This window comes from Mesocricetus auratus, unplaced genomic scaffold, assembly GCF_017639785.1.
Source record: "Mesocricetus auratus isolate SY011 unplaced genomic scaffold, BCM_Maur_2.0 Super-Scaffold_100014, whole genome shotgun sequence".
Classification (NCBI taxonomy): domain Eukaryota; kingdom Metazoa; phylum Chordata; class Mammalia; order Rodentia; family Cricetidae; genus Mesocricetus; species Mesocricetus auratus.
The window spans coordinates 5977951-5997112 of NW_024429197.1; the positions used below are offsets into that span (position 1 = coordinate 5977951).

The 19162-nt window shown below is 52.7% G+C and overlaps 1 protein-coding gene across 1 annotated transcript in view; it reads right to left on the reverse strand.

Annotated features, from left to right (window-relative positions):
• Hspg2 (heparan sulfate proteoglycan 2) overlaps positions 1-19162 on the reverse strand; it is a 96682-nt gene that overhangs the window by 56944 nt on the left and 20576 nt on the right. The window contains exons 2-3 of the mRNA XM_040756328.1: positions 6142-6277; positions 5151-5195 (exon numbers count right to left, since the gene is read on the reverse strand). Coding sequence (XP_040612262.1) covers positions 5151-5195; positions 6142-6277 — 181 coding nt within the window. The remainder of the gene's footprint in view (positions 1-5150; positions 5196-6141; positions 6278-19162) is intronic.

The window sequence follows — 19162 nt, forward strand, 5'->3', positions numbered from 1 at the left end:
GTGCAGAGATGGCACTCGGGAATGAGAAGCACGGTCACCTGTTACCCTGTCCCACCAAACCAGGAGCTCCATGAGGAAATGAGGAATCCACCCATTTGTGGCCCATGTGCCTATCTGTGAGTCATGGCCAAATAAACTCATGGTTTTCTGGTGTGAATAAACCATACAACTATTGTTTCCTTCAGCACTGGATGAATACAACACGGTTTATAGCCACCGATTATTGGCTGAGTTTGGATCTCCTTGAAACAGGGTTTCTCTGTGTAGCTCTGGCTGTCCTGGAACTCGCTCTGTAGACCAGGCTGGCTTCGAACGCACAGAGATCCTCCTGCCTCTGCCTCCTGAGTCCTGGGATTAAAGGCGTGCGCCACTGCCGCCACTGCCATGCCCCCCATGCCCAACCTCGGCTGGTAGTAGATCTTATAGCCATCTCCTCAGCCTCTGTTTCCTGTTGCTGTAGGGGGTGGAACCTAATGGATGGAAGTTAGGTCACTGAGGGCCTGGCCTTGAAAGTGATATTGAGACTCTGCTCTTCTGTGTCTCCCTCTCTCTCTCGCTCTGGGTCACACTATTAGGTGACCCAGATTCCTCTGCCAAACATTCCCACCATGGTATACTGTGCCAACACAGGCCCAGAGCAGCAGAGCCAAATAGCCAAGGTCTGAAACCCCTGAAACTGTGAACCAAAATAAATTTTTCTTCCTTAAAAGTAGATTACCTCTGGTATTTTCACAAAGGAAGGATGGGCAGCACAAAGTCCTTGAGTTAGAAATGTGGACTATGCTCTCTAGCGGCAAATGAGTCAGACATTTGTATGTATACATACAAGCACACACACATACACATACATAGAGCCTGACACAAATAATGACCAAACCAAGCTATGCCACATTACACAGAGAATGTGAACACACATAAACACATATACTCCATAGTCTCAATTAATTCTTTGAGAGTGTGTGCGTGACATATGCACACGTGTGTGCAGGTGTACATGCCCATGAACCCATGGAGGCCAGAGGAAGACGTGGAGTCTTGTTCCACTCTCTTCCCTTGAAACGGGGTCGCTCACTGAACATGGAGCTGGGTGGCAGTCAGCAAGTCCCAGCCACCCTGTTTCTGCTCTGATCAGAGCTGGGATTAGAGGCCTCAGTATCAAGACGGGTTTTTAACATGGATGCTGGGGATTTGTACTGAGGGTTTCATGCTTAGGTATCAAGTGTTTTGTTTTTGTTTTTGTTTTTTGTTTTTGTCTTGTTTTGATTTTTTGAGACATGGTCACTCTATATAGCCCTGGATGTCCTGGAACTCACTCTGTAGACCAAGCTGGCCTTGAACTCACAGAGATCCACCTATCTCTGCCTCCCAGGTGGTAGGATTAAAGGTGTGTGCCGCCATGCCCAGCCCAGCAAGTGCTCTTACTCAATAGATCCCTTTTCCCAGACCCTGATTACTGTTGTTGTTTGAGACAGGGTCCCAAATTCTGGGCTAGCCATGGCTGACCATGAACCTTTTTTTTTTCTTTTTCTTCTTGAGATAGGGTCTCCTGTAGCCCACACTAAGATTAAATATAATATGTAACCACCAAGAATGACCTCAAACTTCTGATGCTCCTGTTTCTACTTCCAGAATGCTGGGATCAAAGACATGTCCCATCATGACTGGTGTCTCAGTAATTCCTTAAGTCCTATTATGTACATACAGGATATTCTTGTGTACTCATGAGTTAAGCACAGGTTATAAATATCAGGTTAATAAGAGACACCAAGTAATCTGAAGTGTGTGCACGGTACTCAGAACACTCCCAGGTAAAAAAATGGGCACAGCTCGATACCTATTGTCACGATGCGGAGGTTGGGGAACTCACTAATTAACAACCTTATTGCTGGAGCAGAATGGTGACTGATGGCCTGTGACATTTCTGAGCTCGATTGTTGCATCTATAACCCGAGGCCACCAGTGCCCACCCCAAGGGCTGCTATGAGGTACCTGGAACACAACAAGGAGCCGGGTCGACAGTGACTACTAACTCCATCTTCAGGGTGAGCCCTAGGACCAGCCCTGGACCCGAAGAGCATCTGAGTCACAAACAGTGTGGAGATGCCTACCATGTGCCAGGTGGTGTTCTAGGGCAGGGGTACATCGATGGACTCAACAAATGGAAATTCCCATTCCCTAGGGCAGCATCTTCTAGTTGGGGAGACAGGAAATGAACCAAATGGTTGAGAATGTATGGACTGAGCCGGGCAGTGGTGGCGCACGCCTTTAATCCCAGCACTCGGGAGGCAGAGGCAGGAGGATCTCTGTGAGTTCCAGGCCAGTCTGGTCTACAGAGTGAGTTCCAGGAAAGGCTCCAAAACTACACAGAGAAACCCTGTCTCGAAAAAAAAAAAAAAAAAAAAAGAATGAGTGGACTATATGGAATGGGGGCTAGGGAGAGTGTGGGTACATTTTTCCGTGGGGGTTCAAGGCAGGAAAGGGGTGAGCCACTTGCGGTGTCTGTGAGAAGAGCCCTGTACAACAGAGGAACTGACAAGTGCAAGGGTCCTGAGGCTGAAGTGAGCACATGTGATATCTGGTCAGGATGTGTGACATAGGAGGGGTGCCTTCTACTGACTCTCTGTCCTTCAGGCCTAGAGGTGTGCAGACCCCAAGCCAGAGTGTTCTCCCTCTACGGCTCAGGCTAAGAGGGTCTGTGAGGTCCTGGGCCAGGTGCTGGAGTGGATCCTGTGAGGGGATACTGTGTCTGCCCTGAACCACAGCCAATGGTGGGGCTAGGCTCCTGGGTGCTGAGTAGGTGGAGCTTGTGGGTGGAGTGTGGGGCTGTGAGCTCCACCACAGAGGCCTCTTGTGTGCAGGCACAGAGGCCCATTGAGAGCCCCCACCCCGGCCCCTGGCCTCAGCCCACGGCCAAGTTCGGGTGAGGAGGCCGGGCCTCTGCCCAGGAATGTGCCCACTCCTGAGGAGTGTTAGAGTGCCACAAAGCCCCTTTCTACCAGGGCTTGGGAAGAGCTGCAACCCTCCAGCCTGACCCCCTTCCATGTCCCAAAGCAGAGGCGAGCCAGGGTGAGCACCCTGGCTGGGTCATTAGCCTGAGCTGAGGCCACACCCAGAGCTGAAGGACCGAGATTGCTGGAACTGTGAGGCTGCCTAGGGGACGGGTGCTCGGGCATCTGCCCTGACCAGGCCTCCCCCATCAGGCCTCTGACCCTGGCTAAAGCATTCACTGAGACTGGAGGCTGGAGCAGAGGGAGATTAAGCTGCACTGAGTGCTGGTGTGAGTGGGAGGCACACACCCCTAACCTCTAACCCCCAACCCCTAACCCCAGCTCCGCACACCCATCCCTGCTCAACAGACCTCCTCGTCATGACCAGCCTGTGCCTCTAGTTTGGGATGCCTTGGGTGGGCAGTAAACCAGCCTTGCAGAGGTTGAGACAAACTGCTCCCAACTCTAGAGCCTGGCTGTATCCTGGTCAGCACCCCTACAGGAAGAACAGCAGGCTCCCCGCACCCTGTTCCAATCTAGATCCCTGGTGGGGAGGCACAGGAACTTGCCTGGCCTTAACTCTTCTTCAGAAGGGGTGCCTCTGGCCTCCTGTGTGACTCTTGGCCAAGGTGGGCTGGGCATAGGAACACAGGGAGCAAAAAAAAAAAAATAGATTGAATGTCAAGGATGAGCTGGGAGAGCGTTCTGCAGAACAATGACAGACAGACAGACAGAGGAAGAACAGGCACAGCAAAGGCACAGGGGAAGGGACACACACAGAGTGGAGTAGAGGGATGGCGGCGGAGTGTCTAGACAGTGGCAAAGACGGGGGAAGAAAGGGAGAGGGGTGAGCCAGTGATAGAGGTGTGAGGCAGATCCAGGGGTGACCCATGAAGGGAGGAGATGAAGCCGGGAAGAGCTGGAGAGACAGTACTGCCTGTCTACAAGGGATGCCTCAGGGACTGGGCTCTAGTGTCAAGTCAAGGACAACCCAAGCATGGCCCTATCAGAGTCAGGGTAGCCTTCCTTGCCTGCACAGGAAGGGCGCAGGTCCTGAGCAAGGCCACGTGATACACACACCAAGACCTTAGGCATCAGGACGCACACCTGTGCTTCTCAAGCTGGGACTAAGCCCAGCTGACTGGCCACGCCCCAGAGGCCGCCAGCTGTGCAGGGATGGCCCTGATACCTCCTACAAAGCAAAGACAAATTCCTGAGCTTGGACCCTCCAACAGCTACCCTGTTTCCTGGCTTCCCCCACCTCTGGCCTTGCCGGCTCTCACTCCAGCATCTCAGAAGAGAAGTGACTGCCAAAGAGCATTGAAAGCCATCCCAGGCAGGCCACAGGTGCTCTAGAAGGAACTAGATCAGTGATTCTCAACCTTCCTAATGCTGTGACCCTTTAATCAAGTTACTCATGTTATGGTGACCCCCAACCATAAATTATTTTGTTGCTACTTCATATCTATAAATTTTGCTACTGTTATGAATTGTAAATATTTGATATGTAGGATATCTGATATGCAACCCCAAAGGGTTGTGACCCACAGGTTGAGAACCACTGAACTAGATGGACCAAAGCCTCAACAGAAGGCAATTCCCAGGGTACATCAGCCCAGGTTACTCTGGGATATAGCTCATGACCACAACACCACCCGATACCCCCACTTCTGTCCCCAGCCAGGTGCCAGGCATCCTGTGGCCCTGCAAAGACCTATGTGTAGGAAATCTTTAGGCAGCGGTCATGTCCAGTGCCATGAGGTCATAGTTGGCCAGGCTGCCGGTGTCCAGTCCTGCATACAGTGACCCAAGTGGGATGCCACCCTCAGACATGTGGATGGAGTGGATACTCCTGCTACACCAGCTGAGGGAAAATGACCTCAGTCCTGGAGACACCTAACTACTTTGAACACTGAGAGGCAGACTGGCTTCCTGTCCCGACCAGAACTGAGCTGTATGTGGTCACTGTCCTCAGTTTTGTCTTGGTAACACAGGAAAACAACCAAACTTGGCTACTCCCAACCTTGTACGTGCTTGCCCATCAGATCACACAATTGCCATTCAACAGGAAAGTGACCGTCCCCACAGGACCATCTGCCACGACCCTGAGATGGGGCTTCTGCAACCAATAGGCCTGCTCTGGGGCTCCCTTCAGAAACTTACCCATCTGGAAGTCTCCACTGCCCAGGTCTCCACTGCCCAGACCATCTGCACATAAAAGGGAGATCTAGTTCAGCAACAAATACTCACTGAGCACCAACACGGTACAAGGCATTACTGTAGGCTCCTGACCCAGTGGTGAAGGGTCACCCCAACATAGAATAGCCACCCCACTCCCACCCCGTGCCTACTTAGTTTGGAGGCCTCCAACATAAGGTGTGGACTGAGTCTCAAATTCCAGGGACCATCTGTGTGACGGGTGGGGCACATTTGTCAAGTCAGCCTGACCTCCAAGTAGGGACCAAGAGGAGGGAAGGTGGGGAGATGGCAAGTGTCCCCTATCATGCACTGTCAGCTGTCTTCCCCATTGTCCCTGATGGCCCCAGGCAGCAGAGCCGAGTGGTGGCCAGCCTAGGGACATGGAGATTGCAAACAGAGGACACTGGGACCATGAGACCGGGTTCAGGACATACATACCCACCTCATTTTTGTTTGTTGCTTTAAAAAAATGTGCACTTACTTCTTATTTGTTTATTTAGCATGTGTATGTGTTGGTGACCACATGTGTACCACAGTGAGTATGTGGAGGCCCTCGCTGGTTCCCTCCTTCTGGGGTTCTGGTGACTGAACTGAGGTTGTGAGACTTGGTGGCAAGCACATTTATCCACTGAACTATCTCGCTACCCTTTGTCTATTGGTGTGTGTGTGGAGGGGTTGTTTTGTTTTGTTGACAAGGTCTCATTTATGTCAGGCCGGCCTTAAACTCATGCATTACAGAGGCTAGTCTTGAGCTCCTGATCCTTCTGCCACTACCTTCCAAGTTTGGGAATTAAGTAGATGTGTACCACCACACTCAATTTATGGCCCATCTTTTTTTATGGCCCATCTTTTAAAGCCCCACTTGGGGTGACTTTCACAGGACCTTCAGAAGCTCTGACAGAAGGAGTCAGAACTGTTCCTGTCAGCCTTCCCTCTAGGGAGACTCCTGGCTTACCTCCTGAGGCATCGTCAGCCAGCAGGTCTTCATCGTCAGAGAGGTATGAATGGGTCCAGCCAGCCCGGCCAGCTGTGACAGTCTCTGTGTCCTCAGGCAGGGAAAGGCCATCGTAGGCCCTCAGGCCGTGCGTCACCTATGGGAGAGACAGTCCATGAGTCACCTCTCCGGTTAACTGCCAAACCCCAAGGCCCTTCTCCTCACTTCAGAGGGACCCAACAATCCCCAAAGCCCCACATGGTGGTTAGGCTCACTGTGGCTAAGACATCCCGGAGCCTGAACCACTCTTTGGGACTCCGCTTCCCCCAATCCCACCAACCTCTGGAGGCCACAGAGGCAGAGCCCAAGGTGCAGATTCTCAAGGACTCAACAGATAAAGTGGTCAGGAGAAGGCAGATCACTTGGTAAGAGGTGGCTTCTTTTTATTTGGAGAACATAAGGGACACCCAGGACATGAGCATGGGCAAGGGGACAGACACAGGTAGGTATGGGGTGACCTGGGCCAGCAGAGACAAGAGACATAGGCAGGTAGAAGACTGTAGCCAGTTTAAGTGTGGAGGGGACATGAGCAGAGGTGAGGGTATTGATTTATGTGTTATTGATCTATAACAGTTCCTTTCTCAAGTCCTTGGCCTTCTCCACCAGGTCGGGTGTCCATGCCTGGCTGCAGGCAGCACATTCCACTGCTCAGAGCACTTAGAAGTCCTGCAGCTAGTCTATAAGGAAGCGAGACAGATGTCAACTCCCCATGGCCTCAGGCTGATGTTAAGCTCAGCTGGATCTGAGGCATCTGTCCCAGGAAAGCTGGGGGGTGTCTCTCTCTCTCTGTCTCTCTCTCTCTCTCTGTCTCTCTGTCTCTCTCTGTCTCTCTGTCTCTGTCTCTGTCTCTGTCTCTCTCTCTCTCTCTCTCTCTCTCTCGCTCTCTCTCTCTCTCTCTGTGGTGTGTGTGTGTGTGTGTGCTTAGCAGCACGCAGGCTAAGCAAGAAGTCCCAATACCCATTACCAGGCTTTTCCAAGAAATGACTGTGGACAGTGAATGCCTGCATCTACTAGGACAATATCAAGATGTTTTCAAAGACGTTGTCCAGGTAACCAAGGGGAAAACCATGCAGGAAGCCCAAAGGCCGAGAGGCCCCAGACACAGGAATGCAGTATTCCATGGCCCCAGAACAGTCCAGAATCCCTGGTAAAAGAGCCTCAGGCACTACCGGGGCTCCGCTGTGTCTGAGCAGCCTGGACTGGACAGAGGAAACTCAGCTCCCTGTGAAAATCAAACAGCTACACCAGGTAGCAAGGCCCAAGCTGAGGGAAAACGGCAAATCCATACAGTCTACATCCCCGATGCCTGATGCTACAGGGCCCTCTGCCATATGTCCTTCCTCCCCTGGTTTTTGGACTAACTCTTATTATCCTCTACATCTACCTCTCTTAGCCATCGTCTCTCTAAGTGCCCAGTAACAAAAAGGCATGGTTAGACAGGTGTACCGGCTCATACCTGTAATTCCAACTTAATAGGTAGGGGCAGGAGAATCAGGAGTTCAAGGTCAACCTTGGCTACATAGCAAGGTGGAAGTCAGACTGAGTTACCTAAGACCTTTTCTCAACACACACACACACACACACACACACACACACACACACAAACACACACACACACACACACTCGATGGCTGTGCCTGGCAATTAGAATAACCCTTAGTTCCTGTGCACAGTGACAAGCAGCAGATAAAAAAGACACAGGGATCATGTGTTCCCTTATGAGGACTCAGGACTCAAGGTGAGAGAGAGTGCCCCACACAGTGACAGAAGGACAGATCAGCATTTTGCCTGAGCTGTGTGGACTAGACAGGTAGGTTGGAAGGGACCCAAGACATTTTGAGAAGGTCCCAGAGAATGTGTCATGCTCTCATACATTGTTGACCTGTATGCTTGGTCCTGGGTCCTGGTGGGCTCACAGTGTGGTCATGTGTAACACCACTAGACAGATGCAACCTGAAGACAGGGCAGCAACTGGCTCAGCTCTAATTTCTCAGCACATACAAGCAATCCTTGAACACATGAGTAAGAGGCAGCAGCTGTGACCAGACCCTCCAACCTATATGTATTTCCTGCCTGCCCCAGGCCTCCACCCTGGGGGCTGAGAACTCCTGGGTTCCTGAGCACCACTTTGTCATTTTGTGTTTGGCGAACTGCTGAGCTGCACTGCCTTCCCCCCAAAACCCTGGTGTGGCTACTGCTCTATCCTCATAGCCAGTGCCACCACCTGATCCTTCTCATCCCTGCCAAAGGACTTGTGGTCTATGTCCCTGTGCATACGGGTATGTGGCTTCATAATCTTCAGGACCAGTAGCTGAACACAATGGCACATGCCTGTAATACCAACACTCAAGAAGCCAAAGCAAGAAGGTCATGAGTTCAAAGCCGGCCTGAGCCTTATTGAGACCATGTCTCAAAACAAAACAAAGCACAACAACAGCAACAACAAAAAAAAAAAAAAAAACAAAACAAAAAACACCAAAAACAAAGGCTAAGGTATGTTCTAGTAGTTCATCAATAGAGCTCATATGTACAAGGCCCCAGGGTTGATCCCAAGTAACGCCATCATCACCAAAACACAAAACAAAACAAACAAAACGCCCTCTGGGGGCTGGGATTCCAGGCCTCTTCTCAGAGCCAGAGGCAGCTTCTCATCCCAGGCGGGACAGAGCTGTGCATTCCCAGGGGATTCTAACAGTCCCACTTGTAACAGGACCAGAGGCTCTACTTCCTTCCCTACCTGGGAGCAGAGGTAGCTGGAGGGTGAGTCTTGAGCAAGTCTTTAATTGACGCAATGCGACTAAGAGGGTGGGGTTGGTGCAGGGACACTGATCTGAGGCACAGGAGGTTTGAGAGAGGACATACTTGGGTCCTCTCCAGGTAAGAAGTGTCACTTTGTTATGCTCACACCCTCCCAGTGCCCACATGAGCAAGGCAGATTCCTGCCACCACTCAGACACTGCTGTCTGGAAAGGAAGCCCTTGCTGCTGAGCAAGGTCCAGAGCTTTTTGTAGGGAGGAAGGGGGTGGGGGAGTAGAGCCTGGAACGGGACAGGAAATAGCAAAGTGAGATTCAACAGGGAAAAACATGCCGGGAACACACATCTGCAGGAAGGCCAAGAGTGCAGGGCACTGAGTCAGAAGTCCCCCAGTCCCAGACACCCAGGCTGTACATGCCAACAGCTCTTGCGTATAGCTCCCTCCCCAGGATCTAAGCATCCAGGGGTAGCCAGGGCCATCAGGGAGAGGCAAGGCAGCCAGTGGCAGAGACTTCATTTGCTAAAAGCTGTCCATCCCAAAGCAGCTGGGATTCACATCTGGGAGGGAAGATGAAGCCAGAGCAAAATAGGCTCTGGAAAAGCACCTGGTGGTAGAAGGGACTCAGAGCTGGCCAGCCTAGTCTGCTAGGAGCAGTCAGAGTCAGTGCTGGTTCACTGAGTGTTCTCTGCACACCAGGAAGGCCTGAATGTGACAGAGAAAGATGGCCTTGGCTGTGGGAGCTGGAGGTCTGGTGGTCTGCCTCCCAGACCTGGGCTCTCACCACTGAGTGCTGAGCACCCCAGGACTCCCTCTCTGAGTCCCTCTCGGCCCATGTATTTCACCTAGAGAGCCTCAACTCCCAAAAATCCTGAGGAAGTGGGGCAATGGTGTGTGGAGCTCACACAGAGATAATCAAGGCCTGTGGGAAGACCTTGCCTAGATCACAGTGGGGCTGACCTCTGCTCCAAGCTCTGTGCTAACCAGGAAAGGCCGGAGCACTGGGCCACAAGGACAAAGCAGACATCAGTACCAGAATGCCCAGGGCTACCCAGACTCCATCCCCAGTCTGAATGACCCAGGGGAGTGCTGGGCTGGCAGCAGCCTGGGCTTGAGCAGTGTGTTCCTTAAGTCCTAAGAAGGCCCATGGGTAGCTCCAAGGTCAGAGGCAGAAATAGAACCCAGGCTTCCTGCCCTGTAGCCTGTCTCCGGCCATGCGGGAGCCCTGCTTCCTCCCAGAGGAACGGAGCACTCAGGCAGGGCTGGAGGGAGATCTGAGCCAGTGAGGAAGGAGCCAAGCGGAGAGGGGGATTTTCCAGACCTGTAGGTTGCTGGAGGGTTGGGATGGGGGTGGGAGTGACTGACTCATGCAGGCCAAGGCCAAAGTCTGTTCTAACACGCTGGGAACTACTTCAGGCAAAGGTATAGGCAGGGTGGTCCCCAGTGACAGCTATTCTCTGAACCCAGGCAGGTGGCACACAGGCAGGGTATCAGACGGCAACTTCTGGGTGTGTGTCTAGGCTTTCCTGGTGGGAAGGGACACATACCTCTAAGTCCAAGGCCTATAGAGATCCAGAGAGACAAGGAAAGACGGGACAGAAGCTAGGCCATCCTTTCTAGTCTCCACGAGGCTACAAAGGGAGTCAAGGCTGGCTAGGATGCTCTCAGAGTGGAGAGACATGGAAGGCATGGGAACCAGAAAAGGAAGCCAGGCAGTGGTGGCGCACTCCTTTAATCCCAGCACTCAGAAGGCAGAGGCGGGCAGATCTCTATGAGATCAAGGCCAGACTGGTCTACAGAAGCAAGTTCCAGAGAAACCCTGTCTTGAAAAGAAGAAAAGAAACTAGATAAGGCCCTGAACATGGGGACACGGGTGCATACAGGACAAAGCTTCCACAGCATTGAGCGTACACCTTTCAAAGCTGCAAGGCTGCTTCTAAGACTGCTCAAATCAACGCTGGTGACAAACAGAGCACATCGAGAGAGGACAATGAGTGCCAAAGGGACTGGGGAGGTGACCCAGTGGGAAAGATGCTTGTTGATCAAACATGAGACTCTGAGTTACACACACAGACACAGGCACACACACCCACACAGACACACACACATACTCACACCTCACACAGACACACAGAACAGACACAGACACCCCCCCCACAGACATAGACACAAACACCCATCCCCACACAAACATGGACACACGCACAGAGCAGACACATAGACACCCATACCCACACCAACATACCGACATAAACACACACAGACACACACAGACAGACACCCAGAACAGACACACACACACACACACACACACACACACACACACACACACAAAGAGCCAGATTTCACATAGGTTTTCTCCGGCCAAACCCTTCTCACATGCCATGTAGGCCAACATTCATCCTCAGAGCAACTCCACAGGACTGATGTTACAGGGACATCATTCTGTGCCCACAAAAAGGAAAAACCCAAGAATTCCTTCTGTTGTTGTTGGCAACAGGGTTTCACTATGTAGCTCAGGTTGAACTAAAGGGATCAGAGGCATGCTCAAACTACATTATGCTTTTGTTTGTATTTTGGGTTTCTTTTGTTGTTTTGTTTTTGGGACAAGGTCTCTCAGACTGGCCTCAAATTTGCTATGCAGAAAAGATTGACTTTGAATTCATGATCCTCCTGCCTGCAGATCCACAATGTTGGAATTACAGGAATAAGACCCTGTGCCTAGTATGTTTTTGTCTTTGAGACATGGTCTCACTGTGTAGCCCTAGCTAGTCTGGAATGCCCTATGTAGACCAGACTGGCCTCGTAGTTACAGAGGTTTTTCCTGTCTCTGCCTCCCAAGTGTTGAGTTTTAAGGCTTGAGATACTGAAACCAGCTGAGCTACATGATTTTGGCAGCAATGATCATGTGTTTGATTGTGGGGTGTGGTCCCAGGTACAGCTGGCAAGTGTTTGTGTCTCCTTTCTCAAACTTAAAAATTGCTGGATTCCGAACTACCTCCAACCCCAAGTTTCCCTTGCCACTGCGAACTTATTTCTGTTTCATGCATGAGGAAGCTGAGGCTCAGAGGTTAGCCTGTGTGCCTGTGATCAGGCAGGTGAGGTGTGGACAGCAGCTATTCAGTAAGTGTTGAAAACAGTACCATAAAGGGAGGTCAGAGTGGAGGTGTGCCTGAGGGGTGATGCTTGCAGAAGGTGTGGTATGAGCTCAGGCCTGGGGTCACCCCCTGGCTTGGAATGAGAATGGCAGGCTAAGCGGCAGGGCCTAAGCTGGGGTGAGCCACAGAGCTCTGAAGGCTGACAGGGGTTCTCTGGAGACATTCTTCACATGCCTTGGGTGGCCAGCTCCCAGCCTCTGTCTTCGGGCCCAGGTCTGGAACTGAGGCCCCCTCCACCCCCACAGCTGGTCAGGAAGTCCTGAGCCCCTCCCCCTCCAAGCAGTCCCCAGGGTGGCTATGGCTGCCCAGGGCAAGACTCCAGGCATCTGGGGCTGGAGTGAGCTCACCCCATTAGAATCTGGAGACAGTGGGGGTGGGTCTGACCACTTGCCTCCTTCTCCCATGCTCCACAGGCCATAGCCCCAAACCTTGGCCCCAAACCTCCATGCAGGTGATCAGGAAGCCCCCAAGAAGCACAACCCTCTCTGACTCCAGCCCGGGCCACAGGACAGAGCCAAGGGGCCCCTCCCCCCACGCCCAGTGTCCTGTCGAGGGCAACAGACAGCAGAGGGGAAGGAATCTGTCGGGGCAGCAGTTTGCCGTGCAAACTGCCAGGGGCGGGTGAGCAAAACACAAAGGCCCAAAGGCCTTTAATCCCCTGGCAGTCTGAGAGGGGCGACGGGCCGGAAAAGGTGGCTGTGCCTCTTCTGGCAAGCCCATGTGCCCGTGCTGCTCGGGAGGCCTGCCAGCTTCTCACACTTGGGCCCTCAAGGCGGCAAGCAGGACCTCTGCCAGCCACTCGGCTGGGAAGAATTTGCTCCCCCAAAGGAGGACAAGGGTGGACACTCGGAATGCCGCTGCGCACCGGGTGCCAACCTAAGGTCTCCACGGGGTGATTAGCACTCAACTCAAATCCATGACAAGTAGTGGAAACCAGGCACAGAGAGGTAAAGCCACCTCTGGAGGCCACACAGCTAATGGGAACTCCGTTTGCAATCCAAGACTCTAGGCTTACCTGCCTGATCCCACTAGCTCAGTAGCAGGGGCCAGGAGACCCCTGCTTGACCTCTGTCACCTGCTCTCCCAGGCCTGGGATCTGGAAAGGCTGCATTCCAGCAGGGGTGGGGGTGCGCTAGGGAACACTGAGGAGGATCAGGGCTTTTGGCATAAGCCCAGAGAGCAGTGACTTTGAACAGCACCCACCTCCTGCGCCTTTCCCTTTTAGCAGTTTCAGGGTGTCCCCACCACCCAAATAAGGGGTCACACCGGCCCGTTTCAGTTGCTATCTATACCAGGAAGGTAGCGACTTTTTTGTGTGCGTGTGTGTGTGTGTGTGTGTGTGTGTGTGTGTGTGTGTGTGTGTGTGTGTGTGTGTGTGTTTTGGAGACCGTCTCACTACAGATCTCTGGCTAGCCTGAAACTGTAGAACCCAGACTCGACTAAAACCTGTGGTGATCCTCCTGCCTCAGCCTGCAGTGTACTGGGACGGAGGTAGGCACCACTGTGCCTGGCTGGCAAGTAGAATCTGGGGCTCATGAAGCATGGACAGTGAACTCTGCGGCTGGCAAGCATGACCCAGGAGGCCCTGGCTGCTCAAAGTGGAGAGTGTCACCAGCCAGACCTGCCCATTAAGCTTGAGTTCAAATCCCTTAGACCTCCACTCTCTGAGTTCTATTCTGCTGAGCCCATATAGAGGGGTGCAAACCAGCTGTGCCAGTATAGACCTGTAATCTCAACACGGGAGAGGTAAAGGCAGGAGGAGGACTGCAGTGAGTTAGAGGCCAGCCTGATCTACATAGGGAATTTCAGGTCAGTGAGATGCACAGCAAGACCCTGTTTCAAACCCATCAAAAACAAGGACTGCGGATGTGGCTTAGCTGAAAGAGTTTGCCCAGCATGCACAAAGCCCTGGGGTTAACGGCCAGGACCACATAAACTGGGTGTGGTGACGTACAACTGTAATCCCAGCACCTAAGAGGATCCGGAGCTCAAGGCTATCCTCAGTTGTGTAGCGAGTTTGAGGCTAGCCTGGACTACTCTCTGAACTCTGTGGGGTCCAGGCCAGCAATCCAGTGAAGAGCGTATAGTGTGAGAAGGGCTGATGGGGAGGACAGAGGCTGGGGGTGCACAGAGAGGTTCCTTGCTAGCTAGGGGGTAGAGAGGGAACTGGTTGAGAAGGTTTGCCTGAGTGGCAGAGGAGCAGGGGACAGGTTCAGAGGTGGCAGGGCCTGTGGCATGTGGAGGGCAGGGGGCAGCAGTGCAGAAGACACGTGTGGTAGAGGGCACCAGGGAAATGACACCTGTGATTTCCCACTTCCAAGTGCTTGGCCCTCAGCTGCACTACGGACCCTGAAGGCTCCCACTCCACATACTCCCTTCATGCTCCCAAACACGTCCCAAGGATGGCACCCCCCAAGAGCTGGGGTAACTATTGTCCAGCTCCAGGTACAGTCACAGCTGCTGGTGGCTACAGCTTCTAGGCAGGGCTGCTGGGCAGAAAGGTCCCTGGGGGCTGAGCACCGTCTGCCAAGCACAGCCAGCACCAGCTGCTTACAGTGCTCACGTGCGCCTCCTGTTCCTGGGCTGCCTAGCATCTCAGGTTCTCTGGCTCCTGGCAGTCCTTCTGCTGGGAGGCACTGGCCTGTCTGCAGGACTTTTTAAACCAGTCCCATCTGGCCGGGCCTGTCCACACCTGCAAATTTCTCAAACTAGGCTGGGTGCTACTCCCCAAACTTCCATTGAAATAAGATACCAATAATGACAATGCCTACTCCCGAAACCTATCATGTCAGGTCTTTTTGCTGCCTTCAGGCCACCAAAGGGTGAGAAGAAAAGCCTGCATTATGACAGCGTGTACAGACAGACACAGACAGACAGACAGACAGACAGACAGACACACACACACACACACACACACACACCTGCCAACCTCCTCTGTTCCATTCTCTCTCTTTCAGCTACATTACCTTCTTGATAGCATCCAAAAACACCTAGCCCCTTCCTACTACCCCAGGACCTTGGCATTTGCAGTGTGCTCCCACACATTCCATAAGTCACCCCTCTCTATTCCTCCAGTTTCTGCTCAAATGTCACCTTTTAGAGACCTGTTCAGGCTACACTCCAGGTCCGGGATCCATGCGAGTTCCCTCTTATTCCTTCGCCCTCCTCCTGTCTCTTCCTGGCCACTTCATTCTGTTGGCACGTCTACCTGTCAACTCCCCCCACCCCACTAGAAGGTTCCACCAAGGCAGGGCTTCCGCCCTTGTGCCCTGCAGCTGTTTCTCCAGCACTTTGTCCTTGGCAGGTGCTCATTGTATTTGTTAAATTCAAGGATGGATGGGGGCTGGGGCACACTGCAGAATGCATTTTGTTCTTGCAGGGGACCTGAGCTCGAGTCCCAGAACCCACACTGGACTATAACTCCAGTTTAGAGGATGGGATTAGAGTCCTTGGCACACACCCACACCCTGCTACCTACACTCATACGCTCACACTCATATACATACATACATATAACTAAAAATAATAAAAATTTCTTTTTTCCCTTTTCTTTGTTTTCCTTTCCCCTCACCACGCCCCGGCCCAAGACAGGGTTTCTCTGTGTAACAGCCCTGGCTGTCTTGGAACTTGCTTTGTAGACCAGGTTGGCCTTGTATATTTTATTTTATGTAGATGTATGCCATATGTGTACAGGAGCCCAGGGACGCCAGCAGAAGGAGCTGGAGTTAGATGCAGTTGTGAGCTACCCGATGTGGGTGCTGGAAACTAAACTGGGTCCTCTGGAAGAGCAAGAAGTGCTCTTAACCACTGAGTCATCTCTCCAGCATTGCACTAAATCTTAAAACGAACAAACAAACAAAAAACCTCTGGTGTTTACCAGAGAAGACTCTGAGGCTCAGAGAGCCAGCTTGCCCATAGTTGAACCCAGGACCCCTGAGCACAAGCCTAGAAGGAACTCTGTCTTCTCCCAGCTCCTGGCATCTCTTTGCCCCAAAAACCCGGGCTTTCCTGCAATATGCCCACCTCTAAGGGACAAGTGGTTACCACAGTCTCTGAAGAGTGTCCCAAGGAACAGCAGAGGCTGTGTAGAGCCAGATCTCTCACTCTAGAGTCTTATTCAAGACAGCCAGGCAGTCAGGTTTTTGTGAGATTTTTCAATATGGTTGCATCCACCACAGGAAAAAACAGGCTGAACGGCAGCTGGATCCTGGGCCAAGGAGGCCAGTGTCCCTGCCCTAGGATTTCCTCATCTGCTTCCGGGACAGGGAGGAAGCAGCAGTGGGCTAGGCCCATGGCTCCTGCAATGGAGATGAGCAGCATCTGTGTTCCTCACAACAAATGTCCATTCCTGGGCACAGTAGCCCAGGGACAGGAGTTGGTATAAAGACGATGCAGAAATGTGTACCTGGGAAAGCCTGGTGTAAGGAAACCCAGCCAGGCACCCCAAACTCCCATCCCGCTCCTAGTCTGTCTCCCCATCTCACGAGGGAAGAGACCACCTAATTACCAATTCCCAAATGTGTGTAACTTGGTGCCTTTCCTTCCCTGCAAAGTTCTTACTGCCCTTGCAGAGGCGGTCCTGAACTTGGTTCCCAGCACCCACACTGGGCCACTCACAGCTGCCTGTAACTGCAGCTCCAGAGGACCCCAGCTTACATGAGCTCTGAGTTTCCTTCTGGCTTTGTAGCTTTAGCTCAACTGAAACCCCAAAACCTTAGGATACTAAAATCCCAGCCTGGGACTTCCCTGGGGGACAAGCCAAGTCATAAGAGCTTGCCTGGGGTCTCCCTAGGCTTCCTGCTTCAGGGAGCTCCAAGATGAACGCACAACAGCAAGAGATGATAAAGGAAACAGTAGAACCCAGGGGTGGTCAGACAGACAAGCCTGCAGACACATGCTGGTCAGTCAGTGCTGTGTCTCAAACTTCCCAGAGGTCTGTGGGAAGCAAGAAATCTAACCTGCCTGGGATTCCATGTTTTGTTTCTTAGAAGAAACACAAATATTCCTGATCCAGTGAGTAGGGGTCGTCCCCAAGGGAAGAGGCTGCTGTGGCTACCTCTGCCTTGTTTGTGGAGCTCGCATCCCCTCACAGTCCTCTGACTGAGACCCTTTGAGGTTGAGGCTAGAGACAGAGGCTCCAGGAGTCAGGACAGCATGGACAGAGTTGAGGGAGTGCCCCCCCCCACCATCCCGGCATCATTGGTCTGGACAGGATCACCCATCACTCCGCAAACCTAAATGCAACCAGTGCTCAAAATAGCCAGAGCTGGTAAAGGTGCCAGGAGGCCCTGGGCGGGGACTGGGCTAGGCCTGCCCACCAGAGAGCCCCGTGAGCCAATGCACATATCCCTGGCACACAAAGGGGCACGTTACCCCAGGCACGCAGGCCTCCCTGGGAGGCCCCACCCACTGGCTCCCTCTGGCAGCAAGTTACTCATACTGCCGCCCTTCCCTCCCCAGGCCTTCCTGCAGGAGGCAAATGGAAAAGTATTAGCAGAAACACCATATAGGGAAGCATCCTGAACCTCCTGCTCCCACCTCCAGGCCCAGCCTCCCTCAGGACCTACTAGGTTCTGTGAGCTCTCTGTCTCTCTCTCTCTCTTTCAACCTTGGGCTGAGACAATGAGGGCTATTCTGGGCATCACAGAGTATTTAAAGACCTGGCTGGGCCTCCTCCCTAGGGAACAAGAAGTCTTGCCCTCCACAAGACCTTCCTGAACTTGTCGCTGCTGAGGCCTCGATGGCAGCGGCATCCCCTAACGCTTAGAATAATCTCTTCAGGCTGGACCCTGGGGAGTTGAGCATTAAGTGTCTCTCATGCTCAGTGGCAGTAGCAAGTCACAGACCCTCCGAAAAGTAGGGTTCTAGGCCCTGAGTAGTCATCTACCCGTGATCTCTGGGTCTGAGCGCTCTCATTTGCAGCCCTAATGTGTGGGATCACAATACTCACATTTGCAGAGCTAGCCAGAGGCTTGTGCAGTTAACACGAAGCTGTGTCTCTCTGACCACTATAAGAGGAGGCCGGTAAATGTGAGCAGTGGGTTGGGGAAGCTTGGTTAATTTTTCACTGCTCTTTTTTTTAGCACCTGGAACACAGTAGGTGCCAAATATTTACTGAGTGGTACAAATGTTTGCAGGATGTGTCTGGAACCCCTGTAGAGTGTACAAACAGCAAACAGCTAGCATTCTATGGGGACAACACTGCCTGCCCCTATGAACTCTGCGGGTGAACCTGTACCTCTGTAAACTCGTTATCTCATTTAATTGGCTCAATCCCAAGAGGCTGATACTACTGCCATCAGACCTTAGAAGCAAGAGCATGGAAGACCCATCCCAAATACTCCATCAGCTTGCCTGAGTGGTCAAGCTGGGAATGGGACCACGAAGTTTCTGTCTCTTGGCATGAGTATGCCTTAAAGACAGGAGCAGGAGACACTGACCTGGGGGCCAGAAGCTTGAGGTCAACTACAGTGTAGCTTTGTGACTTTCAGCAAGTCACTTGGCCTCTCTGAATCTGTTTCCTCTCATGTAAAAACAGGATATTCATCTCAGTGTCTTCAGATCTTTAGTGGGATCAAAGGAACTAAAGGATGTGACCATGCCCCCTCCCCCGCCATGTGCCCTAGCCTCGTCCAGGGGCAGGGCTAAGAAGGATGGTGGGAAGCTCACTAGAAGGAGGAGGTTGTGGACTCACAGCCACTGATGACAGTGCTGGACTTGGCCCCAGCTGAAGGAGAAGAGCAGCCTGGGAAGTCACCTCTGGCCCTCCTGTCACCCTTCCCAGCTGACAGCTGCTGGGGCTTTGGGGCCAAGGGCCCCATAGCAGGCAGGGGAGGAGGAGGAGGACGACGAGGAGGAGGAGGAGGGGGAGGAGGAGGAGGAGGAGGAGGACGACGACGACGACGACGAGGAGGAGGAGGAGGAGGAGGAGGCAGCGGCAGCGCTAGTTGGCTGGGGTTATCTCAGTCCTCAGGCAGCGACTGACCAAGTCCCAGGGGCCTAGCTGCGCCCACTGGCCAGGATGCCAGTCTGGCTGGCCCATCCACCCCCAGCCCTTCCCCTAGTTCTGGG